The 21,601-nt window shown below is 39.0% G+C and overlaps 1 protein-coding gene across 1 annotated transcript in view; it reads right to left on the bottom strand.

Moving 5' to 3' along the window:
- The window catches only part of MARCHF5 (membrane associated ring-CH-type finger 5), a 53,980-nt gene extending 33,674 nt beyond the window's left edge, over window positions 1-20,306 (bottom strand). The window contains exons 1-2 of the mRNA XM_068961392.1: window positions 20,138-20,306; window positions 1,376-1,578 (exon numbers count right to left, since the gene is read on the bottom strand). Coding sequence (XP_068817493.1) covers window positions 1,376-1,578; window positions 20,138-20,172 — 238 coding nt within the window. The 5' untranslated portion in view covers window positions 20,173-20,306. The remainder of the gene's footprint in view (window positions 1-1,375; window positions 1,579-20,137) is intronic.
- Between the last annotated feature and the right edge of the window lie 1,295 nt (window positions 20,307-21,601).

Genomic DNA, 21,601 nt, shown 5'->3' with positions numbered 1-21,601 from the left:
TGCCATGCATTTGTCAACTCAGATATTGTAGGTAGTTTTCAGTGAGAATTCTTGCAATAATTTTGGTATTCATCCATCTGAATATCTGAAACATCTAGAAGAATCGTCTTATACTTGCTGCTGAATCATCCTATACTTGGTTGTTGGAAATAGTCAACAATCTATAGTTGAAAAGTGCGATTATCTGATTTAGCAGAATTAATAAGACAAGAAACTGTAGCTTTGACTTCAGTGAGCCAGGTATCAATGTGGTGAAAGACTGCAGCAGTAATTGCTTTTCATGATGTTTAGAAGGCCCATCAATGAGATCCACAAATGCTAAATGTCCAAAAAAAAAGGGTACTTTCTCTACTACACTATTTTTCTTTCATAGAAAACTATCACTTCTTCCTATGCATTATGTTAGAGAAATATAGACAACTACGGAAATTTTGATTGCCCTTATTATTAATCTTCTCACATTAGAAAAGCACTTCATCATCTGCATTTATGTAGCTTTATTAAAAAAAAAAAGGTCTGATTTCAATATGTACAGCACCTAGAAAAAAATAACATATCTAATAATTTCCAATTTCTCCTTCAAACATTCCTCCACAAAGTCATTTTTTCCTTTGGACCTTCTGAAAAACCAAACTGCTTTCAAACACTTCTTGATTGTAGTCAAGGATGATATTAAAAGTGTTTAATAACATTTTTATTAATGGCATGGCAAAACCACCAGAGAATGATACCAGTTCATAATCACATGGCTGTATTGAAACATGCTAACTAAATATCAGTGTTACTTACAGCTTCCTTTAAACATTCTGCTACACTTATTTCAACTCTAGCCTCATTCTCAAAGACTATTGGTTATTTCTTGCCAGCCAATTCACAGAGAAAGGAAAGTAGTTTTCACGAAAGACAGCCATATAAATTGGATTCCAAAGATTAATTTAACACTGCATTTTATTAAATATTTAATGTCCTTACTTTTATTCCTTAATACAAAAATTAAGAAGAATAAATATTAGAACAACTATTGTTTTCTTTCTCCCACACCATTGGTTTCTAGAGAATGAGGCTCCTTAGCTTTTTATTATAGTTGTGTTACTTGATTTTATCTACATAATTAGATATCCAAGTTCTTTATCCGTCAACCAAAAGAAAACATTTAATACACAAATGGATAGATTTGGGAATATATTAAGGATAAGGTAAACTGTTAGCAAAACAAATAAATATCTGACATTTAGATATAAAACAGAAATGAAATAGAGAAACTCACAAAAAAGCAAAGAGATGACTCAAAGACAAACCTAGGGTCTTAGAGTCACATACAATGTAAGAACATGGTACATATATATATCTGTGTTGGTTTCAGGGGCCTTCTTACCCAACTTTGGAAAAACTATTAAGTATTCAGCATTGCACTGAGGACACGCCACTCTGGCTGTACTGTTTCCTCTCTGTTTTTCATCCACCCAGCGCTGTAGACAAGCCTGGTGAACCCATTTCGTAGATCCTCTGCATCTGCATGGTCTCACCCATTCAGCTGTTCTATCATCTTCATCAGTGGCAAAACACACCCAGCAACTTCTGTAAATTAAGAGAGAAAACAATGATATTATCATTAACACTCCAGCCTTCTCTTCACTGCAGCTCCACTTAATGGGATGAGCCTCCTATGTTATATTACAGAACCTTTAATTCTATATTAAAAGACTGAGGGGGAAAATAACCAACACATTTCCAGTAGAGTAGCTTCTCCTTTTTTCTGTTTTTCCTTGTGTTCTGCAGAGTCTTGTGTTTTCTGAATTTTGTTTTTACATAACTTCCTCAATCTTTCTAGTAATTTTTCACCTTCTCTAATGAACCAGAATGCAAAGAGACAATCCTCAAGCTGCTTTTATAAGACCTAATAATTCTTGAGGAGTGGTAAGTACAGGAATATGTGAAATTCAGTGTATCTCCCATTTCAACAACATTAATCTCTTAACCTCTTGAACTTGGAGAACAAAAGTATTACACAAATGATTTCACATATGGTCTCATTCAATTTTCACCTGAGAGAGAGAAAAAATCCAGTCATTTCTCTTCCTGGTAAAGTATGACTATAAGAGAGAAAGATGATTAAATTTAAAAGCACAAAGGAAAGAACAGATGAAGACATCAGGATAAATTGTTTTTGGATAGTGAGATATTATAGGTATGAGTGGCTTTCCTTTTTTCTGGGAATTAAATTATATTTATTATATTTGAAACCTAGAAGTCTCAAGTCTGGGATGCCTATATTATAAAAAGAATCTTTATTGAGATGGTTAATTTTTAAACTTCTTCCTATTGTGCTCTGAAGGGTGCTTCATGAACTCTAATTTGTTCTTGTGGAATTAGGTTGCAATTCCTTATTTTTTCCTCCCTATTGACACAAGTTTTGACATCTATTTCCATTAGGGCAAATATTACAATTAAACTCAATGACACCATTCACTCCCTTCTACTACCATTGCACAAGAGGAAAACAACTGCTAATTAAAGCTTGTCACCTACTGTGCACTTTTAATTAGATAAGTTGGCTTCTGTTACAATAACTAGCTTAACTATGCTTAGTGGGAAAGACTTATATAGTCAGGTACTGTAGATAAGTCTCCAGTCTTTGTAGATCAACGTGAATTTTAATCGCATGCACCAATTAAAACTTCTTAGAATAGGGGGAAAAAACTGAACTGAATACATGGTAACAATATCCAAAATTGTGTTTTTACTTAGCTTTCAAAATCAGTCAGATTTCATATGACCTACCTAGGTAAAACTGGAGGGAGGTAGCATTTGTTTAAGCATGCTTGACCCTCTGACTCACCTCAGCCAAGCTGTCTGGGCCCTCGTGCTATCTTATGGTTAAACAGAAATGTCTCCTCCTCACTTTATTTTTTTTAACTTTATTGTGGTAAAATATACATAACATAAAACTGAATACTTTAACCATTTTTAAGACTACAATTCAGCAGCACTAAGTCATTCACACTGCTGTCCAACCATCACTACTACCTGTGATCTGACTGGGTTTAAACCAGTTTTTTTCATAAAAATTCAGTTGACAAGTATAGAGCAAATATCCCAGTTATTTGTGGTATTTGTATATATATTGGAGAAGGCAACGGCACCCTACTCTAGTACTCTTGCCTGGAAAATCCCATGGACAAAGGAGCCTGGTAGGTTGCAGTCCATGGGGTCGCTGAGGGTCGGACACGACTGAGCGACTTCACTTTCATGCACTGGAGAAGGAAATGGCAACCCACTCCAGTGTTCTTGCCTGGAGAATCCCAGGGACAGGGTAGCCTGGTGGGCTGCCGTCTATGGGGTCGCACAGAGTCAGACATGACTGACGTTACTTAGCAACAGCAGTATATATATTTCCCCATAACCAAGGTAATTTTGTAAATATATTTGTACATCGCTGACAGAATGAGATGTATTATTTTGGTAACAAAATATAGGCAGAAATATCTAGAAAGTAGACTTCTAGGTTCTTGTAAGTTTTTCATATCAACAATGGAACATATATGTAGCTAAATTAAACTGAACTTTAAATTAGGCCAATTTCCAGTCATCAGGAAAAAACAAAATGTAGAAGTATTAATTAGGTTGAACCAAATGAAACTGCCTATATTTATGTGTTTAACTTTTATTTAAATGGCAGTTTCATACATCAATCTAATGGGAATATTTGTATAGCTATAATCCCTACAAATTCTGGATAAGAATAAGCCTATTTCTGCACCACCACCACCCCTCAATTAATATGAAAAATTTCAAACTTTATTCCTAACACCCAGATTCTATCATTTTGCTACATATTCTTTCACCAATCTTATTTTTTGATGCATTTCAAAATTTCAGACATTAGTGCACTTCACCCCTAAACACATTTACAGTTTTACTTTTTAGAAGGTACTCAGGTCAGAGGCACTTCTGGATTTTTTTCTAATTTTACGGCTATGGTAGATAAGACAGTTGAACCATGATTTACAGTGAACTTATTAGGTACATTGTTTAATTCATAGTGATAGTATACAGCTTAAAAATTTGGATTTTTAAGGTAATGCTTGTTAGAGATTAACTGAAATTATTCTATAGAGCGGATACTTAAAAAAAGAACCCTTATTGATAACAATACGCCCAAAAGGTTTGCTGATTTTCAACATCTACTAACTTACCACATACATTTTCCATTTATTCTAATCACTTAACATTACATCTGATGATGGTCATCTGAGACCAAATAGTATTGCCCACAATGTGTAAATTTCTAACACCACCAAATTAATGCATCTAAAAATTATAATTTAGATGCAAATAAGTATGAAATCAAGACTTGTAACTTAATAGTACAAAACAAGCAAGCAACTGAAAACTAAAGAAATTGTCAGTAACATACACTGTGTATTCACTGATTCCATGTAGTTTCACTGGTTCCATGAAGCTGCATAAACAAAATAAATGGAAGATTGTACCCATCTGGAAAACTCTGTAAATTAATTCAGGCTACATCTAGTAAATAAAAGATATTTAAAGTTCTAGTGAAATTACCATAGCTATATCCTTCCCTATTTTAAGGAAGGATGGATCAATCTGGATAGATCAGAGAAGGCTTCAGGAAGGCCTGACAGTAGAAATTTGCAGGAGCAAGTGATTTTATCATAGGGATTCTCAAAACACAGTTCTCTGAGATGAGCAGTTCAGAATCACTAGGAAACCTGCAAATTCTCTGGCTCTACTCCAGACCTAGTAAATAAGAAACTCAGGAGGAAAAGGGCCTAGAAATCCGTGTTTTAACAAACCCTCAAGGTGACATGGTATTAAATAAAGTTTGGGAACCACTAGTACAGAAAAATGGCAGGTTAAAAAAAAGCAAAGAGACTGCAGAAAGCAAACTGTGTGAAAGGGATAATTATTGGACTTACTTAAGGTAGAAATAATAGCTTCTGATGAGTACATATTTTTAATATAAATAACAATACAGAAAATGTTAAGTTCTAAAGAATTTATTAACTGATACACCACCTTAATAGGTTTATGAGTTTAACCTACTATGGAAAGAACATTAGTCTGTGAAATAAGGGCCAGGTATGTGGGAAATTAACTTAAAGAGTATAAAAATGGTCACATGGGCAGACAGCCTATAAGACAGTTATTAGTCTTTAGGGCTGGAAATGAGGGGAGGGAACAATGTCTGTATAGAAATCTTTTCTTCCCTCATTAAAAAAAAGACTTATAATAGTCTGACCAGGAATATCACCTAAGAAGGTTTTATGCTTTCACTCTCTGCTTCCCCATACCCTACCCTCTCCTTGATGCAATCTATTTCAGCTATATATTCCCCAATTCCTTTCCTTCTTCCATTTAAGGAGAAAAGAGGTTGTTTGAAAATGATGGGTTTATAGTTTCTCAGCATCTTAGGAAAATAGAAATTTGTGGTTTAATGTACAGCATGATTTCTCTTTTTTAGGAGCAAAAAGTATCCCACACTTTTTAAGGAAAATCACTCTTCCCTCCAGCATCAGCCATGTGTGTGGTTTCTTTAGGCAGTTAGTCCCACATCCCCAGCTCCAGGAAGAGTAATCCTTAGATTGGTTTAAGGGGAGTATCCCACATCCTAGATTACAGTGACAAGTCTGGGCCCATAAAGCTGGTTTTATTAGAGTGCACTTCAGAATTTTTGCTGGGAACGTTGGTACTCAGACTTTCTTTTCCACTGGGCTTGAAGGCAGGAAAAATGAGGAGCTAAAGGAGTCTGAGGCTTTGCTGCCAGGAAAGCCACAACGTGGAGCCTGAAGAACCCAGAGGAAGCTAAAAGATAGAAACTGATGACTTTGTCTGAGACATGGATCAAGCTGTGCTTAAAGCTAAATATACCCTTGCACTGTTCACTTACATAAACCCATAGTTTTTTTTTTTTTTTCCTGGTTTAACCTGTTTGGGGGCGATCTTTCAGGTATAACCCAAACAATCTTGTTATAGAGTGTGAGAAATTGGAAATAAAGAGATAGCCCTGAACAATTATATGATGTGAACTCCTAAACAGCTTTTATAATAACACACAGGTATTTTTGTCAATGGCTTTATTTCCTACTGACCAGACTTGAGCAGGAAAGACTTAAATAAATCTGATTTCCACTGCCAAGTACTCTGAGTCGTGCAAGTTTTTCTGTTTCTCACACAGCAAAAATACACTCCTGATTCTGGTCATTAGATCAGGTCATTTCTTAGAAACAGACAACAAAGATAAAACCAAACATTTTTAAGAAATTAAAAATTCTTACTGACAGCGCTATAATATTTCCACTGCAGGATCAATTTAACTATAATTTTACTTTAAGTTATATTTTAATGTTATAATTTATGGGGTGGCAATTTTAATACCCTTAAAAGTAAGAACAACTGCTCTGAGGCACACCTCCTCTCCTCCCTACCCCCCTCCCCCATTATTATCTTAATAAATTTGAGCACTGGATTTTAATAATTAAAAAAAAAAGAGAACAATTGGCTATTTGTGATTTCAAAAGACAAAGCCAACAACTTTTCAAGTCCACACCCAAGGAGAGGTTGTAATTTCTGACAAAACTCTAATTAAGAGCTTCTCTTTGAGTCATTTCCTACCCTTGTTCTCTTCAATCCTCCATCTCTCAGAAAGCAGCGATCAGTGTGATGTACAAGCATCATCTGAGACCTTGCTAGAAACGCAGATTTTCAGGTCCCACCCAAGACCTGCAGAATCAGAAACTCTGATGGGACCCCACATTAAAAACAATTATTTATTTTAAATTTCTTCAAAAATTATTTTTCTTTTTTGATTTTGGTAGAACATATAAAATTTCCATCTTAATTACCTTTAAGTGCACAATTCAGTGGCATTAAACACATTTACAGGTTGTGCTACCATTACCACCACCCATCCCCATATAACTCTTTTCATCTGGTAAAACAAATTCTGTTCTTATTAAACTCCCCAAGCCCCTGACAGTTACCCTTATGTTTTCTGTCTTTATAACTTCGACTATTCTAAGAACTTCACACAAGTGGAATCATCCAGTATTCGTCTTTTTATGTCTTCCACGTTCATCCACATTGTAGCAGCTAATCTGCAGATTATCTTTCCTTTTTGAGGCTGAATGCTATTCTACTGTATGTATACACACCACATTTGCTTATCTCAGTCATAGATAGTAGGGCTGCTCCCAGGTTTTAGTTATTGTGAATAATGCTGTTATGAACCTGGGTGTACAAGTATTTCTTTGTGATCCTGTTTTTAATTTTTTTGGATATATACCCAGAAAGTGAAATTGCTAAATCATATAGTATTTCTATTTTTAACTTTTTGAGGAGTCATCAATGTTGTACTTTAACAAACCCTTCATGTGACTGATTGTGAGACCTAAAGTTTGAGAACCTCTGCTTTGGTCATTCTTCCTTTTTCCATATTTCTTCCCTTTGTAAATTTTCTCAACTCACCATAATAGAAAAATGAAATCTGATTTTATATGCAATGTAAATGGGTTTTAACTTAAAAAGTAAACAAAATGCTTCAGATCTTTCTTTATTCTAAAGGAAAAAAGCTAGCTAAATTTGGGAAAAAGATTTTGTGAGTTCAGGATATTCTAACTGGTTAAAGAATTTGGGCTTTGGAGCCAGACTGTTTGAGTTCAAATTCCCTACTTACTGCTTATTTTAGGTTTAATGACAGTCTCTTTCAGGACTTCTTTAAGTTGGGGGGTTCTTAATCTGGGGTCCACAAAAAATTTATGGGGTTAGTAAATTTGGATGGGGACAAAAATAACATTTTAAAAATTTTCACTAACCAATGAATGATATTCAATTTTCTTTCAATTATGAATCTAAGTAAATCATAGTAATATCAGCAGTACAGAAATTAGAAATTAGAACAGTGACCAGTAATTTTCATATTATAGCTGTCCAGGTCCCCAAATAACATTTAACCCATCACTAATCTGAAATTAATTATCAAGAGTCACCAATAATAGATCTTGCATTTGTGTTAAAGCTCCTATTACTACATCAGATTTTTAATATTTTGTCAGGTGTATTTCTACATAATTGGTTCATTTCTGACCTATTTTGTTTTATTCTTTCAAAACATTCTGAGAAGGAACTCATATGCATAACTAAACATAACTACTGCCAAAGTAGTTCTCAGGATAAAAAAAGGTTTTATGTTAAAATTCCCTATTGTAGAACCTCCCCTACTCTGTTGGTGGGAATTAAATTGGTGCAGCAACTATGGAAAACAGTATAGAGGGTCCTCAAAAAACTAAAAACAGAGTTGACCTATGATCCAGCAATCCCACTCCTGGGTATGTTTCCTGACAAAACCATAATTTAAAAAAGATACATGTACCCTTATGTTCATTGCAGCACTATTTACAATAGCCAAGACATGGGAATAACCTAAATGTCTACTGACAGATGAATGGATAAAGATGTGATATGTGTACACATGTACATGGACACACACACACACACACACACACACATCAATAGAATAGTTTCTCACTGGCACATAAATTGACTAGTATGGTTATCTAATGAATACTATTCAGCCATAAAAAATGAAATAATGCCATTTGCAGCAACATGGATGGACTGAGATTATCATACTAAGTAAGTCAGAAAGAGAAAGACAAATACCATAATAACATCACTTACATGTGGAATCTAAAATGACACAAATGAATTTACCTATAAAAAAAGTAGAAACAGACTCAGACATAGAGAACAGACTTGTGGTTGCCAAGGGGGAGGGATGCATTAGGAGTCTGGGACTAGCAGATGCAAACTGATATATATTCAGAATGGATAAACAATAAAGACCCTACTGTATAGTACGGGGAACTATGTTCAGTAATCTGTGCTAGAAAAAGGAGACTGTATGTAGGTGTGTGGCTCAGGCACTCTGCTGAACATCAGAAATTAACACAACATTGTAAATTAACTATACTTCAATAAAGTAAATTAAAAAAAGATTCTCTATTGTAAAGGATTAAACAAGTGATTTTGAAACAGCTCAATTGCCTGGCATATATATAACCACCAAATGAATAGTAGCAATAATGCCACGGATAGACAAGAAAGATGCTATCAACTTTATAGCTATGCCTAGATTTTATGGATGCATTTTCTTACCTAAATCAGCTCATAAAATAGTTCTGCCTGGCACCCTGGTATTCAGTGGGAAAAGTCCTGGATTCCTAACCATTCTTTAGTTTTTCAGTAGGCCAACACCATTGAGTAAGATATTCATTCAAAGCCACATTTCACTTTCTTCCATCCTTTTTTTTCCTTCCACTAGGTTTTGTAAATGCTTCTTGCTTGCTGATATCAGCAATTTACACTCACAATTTATAATACTTCCACACCTTTCTACCAGCCAAGCTGAGGCTCATCGGTTTACAGATTAAAAGGAGGTCTAGGAATTATCACAACTGGTTCAGAGATCAAAGAACAAATCACTATTATACTATGAAGACATGAGAAAGAACTAAAGTAGACAACTCTAAAGTCTATTACTTATTCCTTAAAATAAATGCATGGCCTTATTGGTACTGGTAATATTACTGATCTATATGCATAACATGGCTCTCTTTATTTAAAAAAAGTTAATTCTATGGGGTTTTAAATTTAAATTTAAACATTTTCCAATTATAAGTCCTTCTTGATAGCAAAACTTATAAACAGTTTGAGGAATACATATCTAGTTTGTCTTAAATTTAAGTGTATTCAAGATTTCTCCGAGATTAACTTGAACGTACTAAGTATGTTCACTATTTGATGTCAGAAGAAATACATTTAAGGAACTTACAGTCTAGTTAAGGAACAAATATACGCATAGAAGAATCACATAAAAACAACCATACAGAGCATTAAGTGTCCAGCTAATGCAGAAATGTGATGATGACCATAAGAAACACAGGATGAAACAGCTGAGAGGGTTTCATGAAAAGGCAGAACTACAATTGAGATGACAATTAGGGAATGAAAAGAACAAGGGTATCTGAAGTAAGAAAGCAGCATAACCAAGCTTAGAGACAGAAATGAGCATATGGCCATGGACCATGAGAAAACCAATGTAATTGGAGCAGAAAAGTTTTAAAATAAAGCTAGATATTACAAACCAGTTGGGACAGGATGGATGACAAAGGTAACCTACTTCATAGGGTTCATATGTGACTAAACCAGTTTATATGGTTAAGTTAATTATTTAAAAAGTATATGGGGAAAAAGGGGGAGCAAACTTTACTTATCAATAGAATACTTTTTCACTGGCACATAAATTAACCAGTATGGTTATCTAATAAAACAGCTGACAGTAAAGTCTATCTTTGCAGATTTAGACTGCAGGTGTTTATCTTGGATTATCAGAAAGATCTGGAAACTCTGCCCTAGAGATTACTTTGATGAAAAATGGAGGGTAGCAGAACAGAAGAGTTCCAGAATACAGGAGTGAGAGGAATGAAACAGGCTTTAAATTGTTATTGTTGTTATTATATATGGTGTCTTACCAATGTATCTGCATGAGTGTTTTAAGGAAAGAGAACATGTCCTTAATTCAAAACATGTTTAGCGAACCATGCTCTGGTTAATGCGAGGAATGCCTAAATTTAACAATGGAAAAAAACTGCAAATTGTTTGCTTTGTCTCAGGATTTAAAGTATCATATCCTATGTATTCTTAAACAAAAACTATACCATCAAGACTAAAAACCTCTTTATATGTCTGTCCACCCAAGTGGAATAGAAGTTAAAAAGTACCTGAATTTATCAAAGAGTTACCATAATTATTAATACATTATGAAAGAGAGGAAGAGAAATATACCACAGTGAAAGCAATCATTTATTGAGCATATATTCATGCCATGCTCTTTATCTCAGATCTTCATAAAGTCTGCAAACATAATTATTTCCCCCCTTAAATAAGGAAACAAAAGCCCAGAAAGGTTAAACAGTCTGCCCAAGGCTTCATGGTTAAATAGAAAGGCATGAATGCAACCTAGGCCTCAACTCTTAAACATCAGATTTTTGTAAATTATATGCCATTAAAAAAAAAAATCGGCTTTTTTCACTGCACCATGCTGCCTTATGGATAGTGTATTCTGAGAAAATTTTCCATTTCTCATTTTTAAGGAAATTATGGTTAGTGCAAGTCATTATGTGTTTCATTTTTGCTAGGGTACCTTTAAGCAGCCATAAGGAGCTTTCACTAGAAATCTAAACCTCTTCCAGTGTTCCCTAATGTGCCATATAAGTGTTACTACCTCTCATCTTATAACTATGGCATATAAGGAACTGGGAGGCATGTATGCATATACGGTATGTAAACAACTGCTATAGGAGTCTGGAGAACAGTGGGAAATATTTCTGGCTGAAATAGTCAGAAAAGCTTTATAAATGAGGCAGAAACTAAACTGGATCTTGAAGAGTAAGTAGAATTTTGAAAGACAAGATGCTGAAAAGAATAGGGGACAGTGTGCATATCAAGCTGGCCTGGGCAAAAGATGTATACTCACATACTCATTTTTAAACAGAAGCAGAGCTTTAAGAAGGTACCTAGTGCCAGCCATGTATTCTGTGTCTTAAACATAATAGAGAGCATAATAAATATGACTATGGAGGGTCTGACTGGAAAAGGTCAGTTTTCGTTCTAATCCCAAAGAAAGGCAATGCCAAAGAATGCTCAAATTACCACACAACTGCACTCATCTCACACACTAGTAAAGTAATGCTCAAAATTCTCCAAGCCAGGCTTCAGCAATACGTGAACCATGAAATTCCAGATATTCAACCTGGTTTTAGAAATGGCAGAGGAACCAGAGATCAAATTGCCAATATCCACTGGATCACTGAAAAAGCAAGACAGTTCCTGCTTTTATTGACTGCTTTATTGACTATGCCAAAGCCTTTGACTGTGTGGATCACAATAAACTGTGAAAAATTCCGAAAGAGATGGGAATACCAGACCACCTGACCTGTCTCTTGAGAAACCTATATGCAGGTCAGGAAGCAAGTTAGAACTGGACATGGAACAACAGACTCGTTCCAAATAGCAAAAGGAGTACTTCAAGGCTGTATATTGTCACCCTGCTTATTTAACTTCTGTGCAGAGTACATCATGAGAAACGCTGGGCTGGAAGAAGCACAAGCTGGAATCAAGATTGCCAGGAGAAATAAAAATAACCTCAGATATGCAGATGACACCACCCTTATGGCAGAAAGTGAAGAGGAACTAAAAAGCCTCTTGATGAAAGTGAAAGAGGAGAGTGAAAAAGCTGACTTAAAGCTCAACATTCACAAAATGAAGATCATGGCATCCGGTCCCATCACTTCATGGCAAATAGATGGGGAAACACTGGAAACAATGTCAAACTTTATTTTTCTGGGCTCCAAAATCACTGCAGATGGTGACTGCAGCCAGGAAATTAAAAGACGCTTACTCCTTGAAAGAAAAGTTATGACCAACCTAGACAGCATATTGAAAAGCAGAGACATTGCTATGTCAACAAAGGTCCATCTAGTCAAGGCTATGGTTTTTCCAGTGGTCATGCATGTATGGATGAGAGAGTTGGACTGTGAAGAAGGCTGAGTGTCGAAGAATTGATGCTTTTGAACTGTGGTGTTGGAGAAGACTCTTGAGAGTCCCTTGGACTGCAAGGAGATCCAACCAGTCCATTCTAAAGGAGAGTGATCCTCTTTGGAAGGAATGATGCTAAAGCTGAAACTCCAGTACTTTGGCCACCTCATGTGAAGAGTTGACTCATTGGAAAAAGACTCTGATGCTGGGAGGGATTGGCAGCAGGAGGAAAAGGGGACGACAGAGGATGAGACGGCTGGATGGCATCACTGACTCGATGGACGTGAGTTTGAGTGAACTCCGGGAGATGGTGATGGACAGGGAGGCCTGGCATGCTGCGATTCATGGGGTCACAGAGCGGACACGACTGAGCGACTGAACTGAACTGAACTGATGGAGGGTCTTGAAGGCCAAGTTAAAAAATTTTGAACTTAAGCTTAGTAAGCAATAAAAAAATACAGGTTTTGAACAAATGAGATATTTTTAAAATGGTGCTTCAGCAAGATTATTTTAAGTAGTGATATGTCATAAATAGTGAAAAGACGGCAGTGTTTCCAATTCCAACACTGTTCCAATTCAACAGTGTTGCAATGTACATTCCCCTTCTCAAGAAATGGAACAGCTTCTGTTCTCAGTGAACTCCCACTTGAATGTGCATGGTGGTGGTGATAAAGGCTCTGAGACACGGGATTGATGCATTGAAAAAAAATTACAATTAAGAGCGATGTACTATAATGAGTTCTATTGAAAGCGATTCTTTGGAAATTTTGGAAGAAGTAACTCACTGCCCGAAGGAGATGTACAATGCTTCAAAGTGATATTTGAGCTGAATTCTAAAGATGGTTCAGAGTCAGCCAGGTGTCAAAAGGGAGGAAGGACTCTAAAGCAAAAAATAAGATGCACAGCAGGATATATTCAGAGGACAATGAAGTGCAGTACAGAAGAGTATGGTTAAAGTAGGTTAGGGCTGGATTGGATTAATAGAGCTAAGTCTCTTCACAAAGTCTTGAAAGTTGAGAATTTATCCTATTGGCAATGTAGAGGCTGGCATGTTTTAAAGCATGGGAATGACATGATTATAATTGTGCTCTAGCCAATTCTGGTACCACTCTGTACGTCAAACTGGAAGAGAAAAACTGGAGTCAGATGAAGAATCTATAGTATTTGATAAGCAGGTGGATTTAGAGGGGGGAAAAAAAGCAAAAAGCAAAAAGCAAAAAAAAAAGATGTAGGTTTTATGGCTGGTGGATTAGAAGAATGGGCCAGAAACTGGGAAGCCAAGATAAGTAAAAACCAGGGAAATGGCAGTTGTTTAGCTTTAGATACGTGAAGACACTAGTAATACCGTGTATACACAAATGGAACTGTCTACTGAGGAGCTGGAGAGCAGACACTAAAATGCGGGAAAGAGGCCAAGAATAAAAACAGACATTTGGGAGTCATTCAAAGGTGAAAGTGAGATGGTAAGTGATAAAAGTGTCTACTTTTCAAAGAATAAGGGCTGAGAATTGAACCATACTTAAGTGATTGAAGAGAGTAAGGATAAGGTGATATGTAAGAGGGGGAAAAAGACAGACAGACAAATAATGTAGTAGACTAGAACACAGTTTCAAGTTAGGGAGTGGAGGTCACCAGTTTCGGCTTCATTACATACATGTCAAGGACATGAGGACAAAGGAAAAAGTCATTAGGTTTACCGATTAAGAAATTATTAGTAGCATTTAATATACTTTTAGTAGAGCCACGGATAAGAAAGGTGGGTGAAAGTCAAATTATAACAAGATAATAAGAACCTAAATGTCACTAGTGTATTTCAGTTCAGTTGCTCAGTCATGTCTGACTCTTTGCAACCCAATGGACTGCAGCACGCCAGACCTCCCTGTCCATCCTCAACTCCTGGAGTTTACTCAAACTCACGTCCACTGAGTTGGTGATGCCATCCAACCATCTCATCCTGTCGTCCCCCTTTCCTCCCACCTTCAATCTTTCCCAGCATCAGGGTCTTTTCAAAGGAGTCAGTTCCTTGCATCAGGTGGCCAAAGTATTGGAGTTTCAGCTTCAACATCAGTCCTTCCAATGAACATTCAGGACTGATCTCCTTTAGGCTGGACTGGCTGGATCTCCTTGCAGTCCAAGGGACTCTCAAGAGTCTTCTCCAACACCACAGTTCAAAAGCATCAATTCTTCAGTGCTCAGCTTTCTTCACAGTCCAACTCTCACATCCATACATGACTAATGGAAAAACCATAGCCGTGACTTGACAGACCTTTGTTGACATAGCAATGTCTCTGCTTTTCAATATGCTGTCTAGGTTGGTCATAACTTTTCTTTCAAGGAGTAAGCGTCTTTTTATCTCATGGCTGCAGTCACCATTTGCAGCGATTCTGGAACCCAAAAAAATACAGTCTCTCACTGTTTCCCCATCTATTTGCCATGAAGTGATGGGACCAGATGCCATGATCTTCGTTTTCTGAACGCTGAGCTTTAAGTCAACTTTTTCACTCTCCTCTTTCACTTTCATCAAGAGGCTCTTTAGTTCCTCTTCACTTTCTGCCATAAGGGTGGTGTCATCTGCATATCTGAGGTTATTTTTATTTCTCCTGGCAATCTTGATTCCAGCTTGTGCTTCATCCAGCCCAGTGTTTCTCATGATGTACTCTGCACAGAAGTTAAATAAGCAGGGTAACAATATACAGCCTTGATGTACTCCTTTTGCTATTTGGAACGAGTCTGTTGTTCCATGTCCAGTTCTAACTGTTGCTTCCTGACCTGCATATAGGTTTCTCAGGAGGCAGGTCAGGTGGTCTGGTATTCCCATCTCTTTCAGAATTTTCCACAGTTTATTGTGATCCACACAGTCAAAGGCTTTGGCGTAGTCAATAAAGCAGAAATAGATGTTTTTCTGGAACTGTCTTGCTTTTTCGATGATCCATACTACGAGTATCCATACTCATAGTACAAGTAGTATGTTAATACAATAGATTATATATGTATACTCTTTAATTGCTGAATATCACAGAACTCAGCATTTTAAAAAGTAAACTGTAGACTGATATGTTTAAATTTTAGAAACAAAAACAGAACTGTGAATTACATATAGTATATATAAAAGCATTAAACAGAGACTGGAAGAACATAAACCCACTTATATGATAGTGAACTGGGTATGGGAGAAGATATGGGACTGGGGGATAATGCCCAAAGGGGACTTTATCTGTAATGTTTCTGCTTTTTATATAGAGAGGGAAACAAATACAACTAATTGCTAATGGTTCTTAACTCCAGGTATTGTTCTGTAAATGTCAAAATGGGATTGTAATATGATTGAGGAAAGATGCCAAAGAGAGTGACAAGGTGCTTCAGTGGAAGCTAGAGACAGTTTATAACTCAGAAGGTAATACAGCTCGGTCCTATGAGGACATCTACAACCTCTAAAGAGATGTCCATATGGTCGGTAACATCCTGTGAGATGGGGTTCTAACTCACTTGCTATTGCAGGAGGCCTCTGAGGAGCAGATTATTCTTCCATTGTTCTTTCCATCTGACTGTTCCGGCGAGAATGGCTCTGTTCCTTGCCTACTCACCATGTGCAATTAAGTGATGCAAAACAACCTCAACAAATTCCTAAGTGTTCAATATGAAAGGGGTACACAAAAGTCAAGTTTCCAGAAGCATCTCTCACCAGGCTTTAAACTTGAGGTCCATTCCTGCCGTTTGTTTATAGTATTCTTTGTATTCTCTATACATTTAACCCTCATTTTGAGAAGTAAAAGAGAAAATGAGAAAGTATAATAGTGACAGAGTAGACATAACAGACTTCTTAAAAAAGTATGGCAATGAAGGGAAAGAATAGAAAATAAGATTCAGAGAGCCTGATGTAAAGGGTTTGAATTTATGAATGGTTATAATTTCAGGCCAATGATCTGTGATCCCCAATCATTCATGATATTAGAAAACTACCCCCTTTCCACCACTCTCAATTTAAAAGGTTCAAATGATAAATTTACATATAAGAGCTGCTTACTGTTTATAAAAATGAAAGGCAATCAAAATATGTATCTATATATACTCTTTCCAGCTGCAAATATGGCAAGAATAAAATTTATTAAGTAAACAACTGCTAAACTAGACTTATTCACAAAGGACAAGCAATTGAACTTCAGCTCTTAGTAAGCTGCTATTAATTAAAAAACCATGGAAGACTGAATGTATAAACTGAACATACCATCATATTTGTAAATATAATCTTTATTTTATTTGACATTTGTGGAACACAAACCTCACTAGAATTAAAGCTCCACACGAGTATTTCTGCTTATGTTCACTACCACCATATACTGAGGGCTTAGAATGGTACTGGGCAAATGGATCAATATTTATCAAATCAGTTCAGTGAATACTAATTTAATAAACTATTAAAATATACCTAATCTTAACCCAGAAGTGAAACAATATATGTTATATACATTTCCTTCATCTTCTCAAGGATAGAACTTGTACTGAAGAAATAAATATAAAGGCAAGTTTCTGAAGTAAATTCTGTAGCTCAAAAATTGCCACCCAAAGACCAAGCTGGGGGGAGCCAAATTCAAGCAAGAATTCTGGGTCCTAACAGGTTGACATATTTTAGTCTCTTGAACTTGTCAGTATTCCTCAAATGAACCCATCAAGTATCTTTGTGTTCAACTTGCAGGGGGGCTAGCCCAGATTAAGATGATAGTAAATAGAAAGGAGATGAGGGAGGGGTGTGTGTGTGTGTGTGTGTGTAAATTGCTAATTGATTGGTTACATTAGAATTTTTTTTAAAAATATTAATTTATTTGGCTGGATTGGGTCTTAGCACAATGCACACAGGCTTCTCTCTAGTTCCGGCACTCAGGCTTCCTTGCCCTGTGGCATGTGGGATCTTAAGTTTCCCCAACAGAGATCAAACACACGTCCCCTGCGCTGTAAGGCAAACTCCCAATCACTGCACCACCAGGGAAATCCCGGTTATACCAGGATCTTAAGTACCTTCTGTGTGCCTAACATACGAATGGTATTTTATTGTTGTATAAAATACAACAGAGAGCCTGTACAAGAACAACAACAAAGTACTTATACTTGTTCTCATTTATATACTCCTGTAAAGTAGGACATTATCATTTTTTAAAGATGATGTAGAACCTCAGAATTTAAATCCAAAGTCATATAGCCGGTAAGTGGCAAAGAGAATTTCAAGATTTCTGTCCAAGCTTACCTCACTAAAAAGTACTATCCCTTATCATGAAATAATCACTTAGGGTTTAGGGTAGTGGGAATTCCCTGGTGGTCCAGTGGTTAGAACTCTGCTTCCACTGCAGGAGGCCCAGATTCAATCCCTAGTTGGGGAACTAAGATCCCTCAAGCCATGTGGCACTACTAAAAACAAACAAACAAACAAACAAACAAACCCTTTAAAAGTGATTTTCAACCACAACAAACATCTGAAAAGCTTTTGAAAATACCCATGCTCAGGCCCTATTCTCCAGAAATCTGTGAACTAATTGGTCGTGGGTACAGTCAGGCATCTATCCATATGTTAAAATACTCCTCAGGTGATTCCAACAGGGGGCCAGGTTGCAAAATGATCTTTGAATATCATCTTAAAGAGATATGTCAAAAAGGTAGAGAAGATGAGGGAAGCCAGTATTATAGTCACCTGTTTCAGTATATGCAGCCAGAATTTCCAAGTTTCTGTTGAGACAATTGTAAATGTCTTGCTGGCACTCCTTGGGTTTTTTACTTTTATGGAAATCTCCAAAGCCAGATCAGCTTTTGGACACAAAAGTCAACTACATATAAGTGGAAAGCAGTAGGCCCTCAGAGAGGGTAAAAATTAGTTACAATATACCCAGCACCAAAATAGGGTCTTTGATTGGAATTGGCAGTGGCAGAAAATGGTCTCCTCTGGGCATATTTCAGTTGTCCTATGTAACTTGCCAGTATGGTAAATTATTAGACCACTACAGAACTGGAGAGAATGACAAAGAAGTTCATGCATTTGTTCATGAAAGTATTTACTGATGACTTGCTTTGTACAGGGGGTTGTAGAATTTGAAATAATGACTTCTGCCTTTCAGGAGCTTGTAAACTACTTATATAAAAAGGGAGTAGTCAATACAACTTGATCTGAATGCTCTCCTAGAACAAGGGTTGGATTAATCACTGGGTCACCCCAACTGAAAAAAGTCAGTACCATGATTTCTAGACGGGGGAGCCTGGTAGGCTACAGTCGAGGGGGTCGCAGAGTCAGACACGACTGAGCGACTTCACTTTCACTTTTCACTTTCATGCACTGGAGAAGGAAATGGCAACCCACTCCAGTGTTCTTGCCTGGAGAATCCCAGGGATGGGGGAGCCTGGTGGGCTGCCGTCTATGGGGTCGCACAGAGTCATACACGACTGAAGCGACTTAGCAGCAGCAGCAGCAGCAAACGTCCCAAAATTCTAAGCTCCAAAGGAAATGTCTGTCACTTTGAAAGAAGAGGTACTCTTGAGTGATTTGTGTTCTGGGTGTGATCCAAGCATAATTTCATTGGGTATAATTTCATTTACGGGAGCCTCTTCATTTAACACTTTCCAGTTGGATTTGTTCTCAGTATAGAGCTATATCACACGCTGAAGTGGGTAGCGAGTGGTCTACTGAGAGTTGTAGGCAACGAAAACATACATTACCCAATAGCATTGGCGTTGCCAGGAAGTTATGTCCTTAGTGGAAAATGTGGAGTAGGGGTCTCCAGAAACTCGTGGTAGAACCCAGAGACTAGAATTGCAACAGCAGAGGGCTCTGCAGCCGATTTCACATAAAGTTTTACCGACCGGACCCCCCCCCCCCGCCCCCGCCCCCAGGAACTTGCCCCATGACAAGATGAAACTTTCTCAGGGAACTTAACGCATGGTAAAATACACGAAATGTTCAGGGTTGGATTTATGTGTTTCCCATAACTTCTACTCTGGTCTGACCGTTAAAGTCCCTTGCGGATACTCTTGATCTTATAGTTTGGGGTTGGGGATGCGGAGGAAGGAAGAATGAAGTTTGCCTATGAAGCTTTCCAAACGAATGCTTATTTTTCCTCGGCTTTTGGAAAGAGTTAAAATTGGAGGAGGATCATTCCTCAGAAAATTAGTTTGGCTCTTCTTGCCAGTGACATCTCGGACAAACACGTTACAACACAGTTTGGGGGGAGGGGAGGAGAAGAGTGAGAAAAAGAAACTAATTCTCTGGGTTCATAGAAGCCCCTCTCACTTCGCAAAGGCGTTCCGACGAAGCTAGACGCCACTCCTTAACTAAGTTTCGCTTTAAGTCTACGCATCCAGGCCGCCCGCTCCGTCCTCCCGCAAGTACGGACTCCAAACTTTCGGCCCCTCGCCCGGCCCCCAGGCCGTAGAACTCCTCCCGGCATGCTGGGCTCCGCTCCGAAGAGCCCCGAGGCCGGGCGCGGCAGGGCCGGAACGAGGATCAGCTGCTCGCGTCCTCCCCAAAGGCTGCCCGTACCTGTCCAGCATCTGCTGTAGGGCTTGGTCCGGCATCTTCGGCGGAGCCGGCGCACTCGCCTCTCCGGTGAGCCCGGTCAGGGCCGGGCCCAGGACAATAGCACTGAGAGGCGGCGGAGTAGGCCTCAGTCCGGCGGCAGCCGCGAACCCGCCACCCAGCCTCCCGGGGCGGCTCCGCGAGCCCGGCGGTGGCGTTGCGCGGCCCGCGGGCGTCCGGAGGAGGCAGTGGGGAGCGAGGAGGAGGAGCCTAGGGCGGGGAGACGGCAATCGCGGCCGGGGTTCCTGCCCGTCGGCCCGGGGTTCCGGTCCATGGACCGCGGGCGCCGAGTTGCTGCCGGCGGAGGAGCTACCTCTGTGAGGTAAGAGTCACCGCCTCTGTGCGCGCTGGGGTCACGACGCAAGGCGGCCCAGAGCAGCCTGGGAGATGTAGTCCTCGGACCGTCCCCGCTAGAGGCTGCACAGCCCGCCCGGACCACCGCCGCCGCGCCCGCCGCCGCCCGGCCGGCGCCCTCCCGTTTCCTTCCTCGAGGGGGAAAAATGTCCTGCGGGCCGCTTTCCAGGAAGCAGCAGGATGTGCCGCTCCACTGTCAGTAGCATCAAGGTCAGCTCTCCCTGCCTGTTTTCTCTCAGCTCTGCTGCTCAGGTGGGACCGAGCCAGGTGAGGGGTGGGATCTAAAGGGCCATTTCTCGGCAGGGTCTCCAGTCCCGGACGCGGCGTCGGGGTGGGCCGTGGAGGGGGTGGGGGTGGCAGAAAGCGTCTTCGGAAGCCCTCAGCGCTGGGGCCAGCCTCTGCGGCGTCTGAGCCCATTTTGGGGAGTTACACAACCCCTGCAAGGGGTCGGATGCTCTAGTGCGTGAGGTTATTCCTGAGGGGTCGGAAGGGCAGGGGCTGCCTTGACCAGATGGTTCCCACCTGAACCTCTCGGTGTATGTTTCTCAGGGCGGGGGGAGAGGGGTGGGGGGTGTATGTGTGTGTGTGCGTGTGTGCGTGTGTGTGTGTCGGGGGGAGATTATTCCCTCCCTCTCTAGGAACCTTCTAAAATGTGCCTGGGCTTTCAAGGGCTCGCCAATAGTCTCCAAATGGAACATGGTCGTGAATAAACAGCTCTTGCTTACTCAGCTGTGGGTTGTCAGGGGTGTTTGTTTCTCTGTCTGCTGCTGGTCAGTGTTAACCATTTCTAGTCGCCTTGACACCTCCAAGCAGGTGGATGTGTGTGCAGGAGAGATCAAAAGGAAAAAATCATAAATCGCTCGTTGAAGTTATTCTCTGATGCTCTAGGGACAGCTTTGGCGGGAGGAAAAGAACTGTTGGCTAAAAGGAAGGAGTCTTTTGACGACCTGTGGCGTTCTCTAGTGCTGTGATTGGTAGAACGTTTGGTAGTTTTCCCCTGATTATGCCTAATTTCTGCCGCAAGATGTTTGATTTTTCTTTACATTAAAATGTGTTTTTAAAGTTCTTTTAATT

This window comes from Capricornis sumatraensis, chromosome 23 (assembly GCF_032405125.1).
Source record: "Capricornis sumatraensis isolate serow.1 chromosome 23, serow.2, whole genome shotgun sequence".
NCBI lineage: Eukaryota > Metazoa > Chordata > Mammalia > Artiodactyla > Bovidae > Capricornis > Capricornis sumatraensis.
The sequence above is the reverse complement of the archived record's forward strand: the minus strand, read 5'-3'. Positions and strand labels throughout refer to the sequence as shown.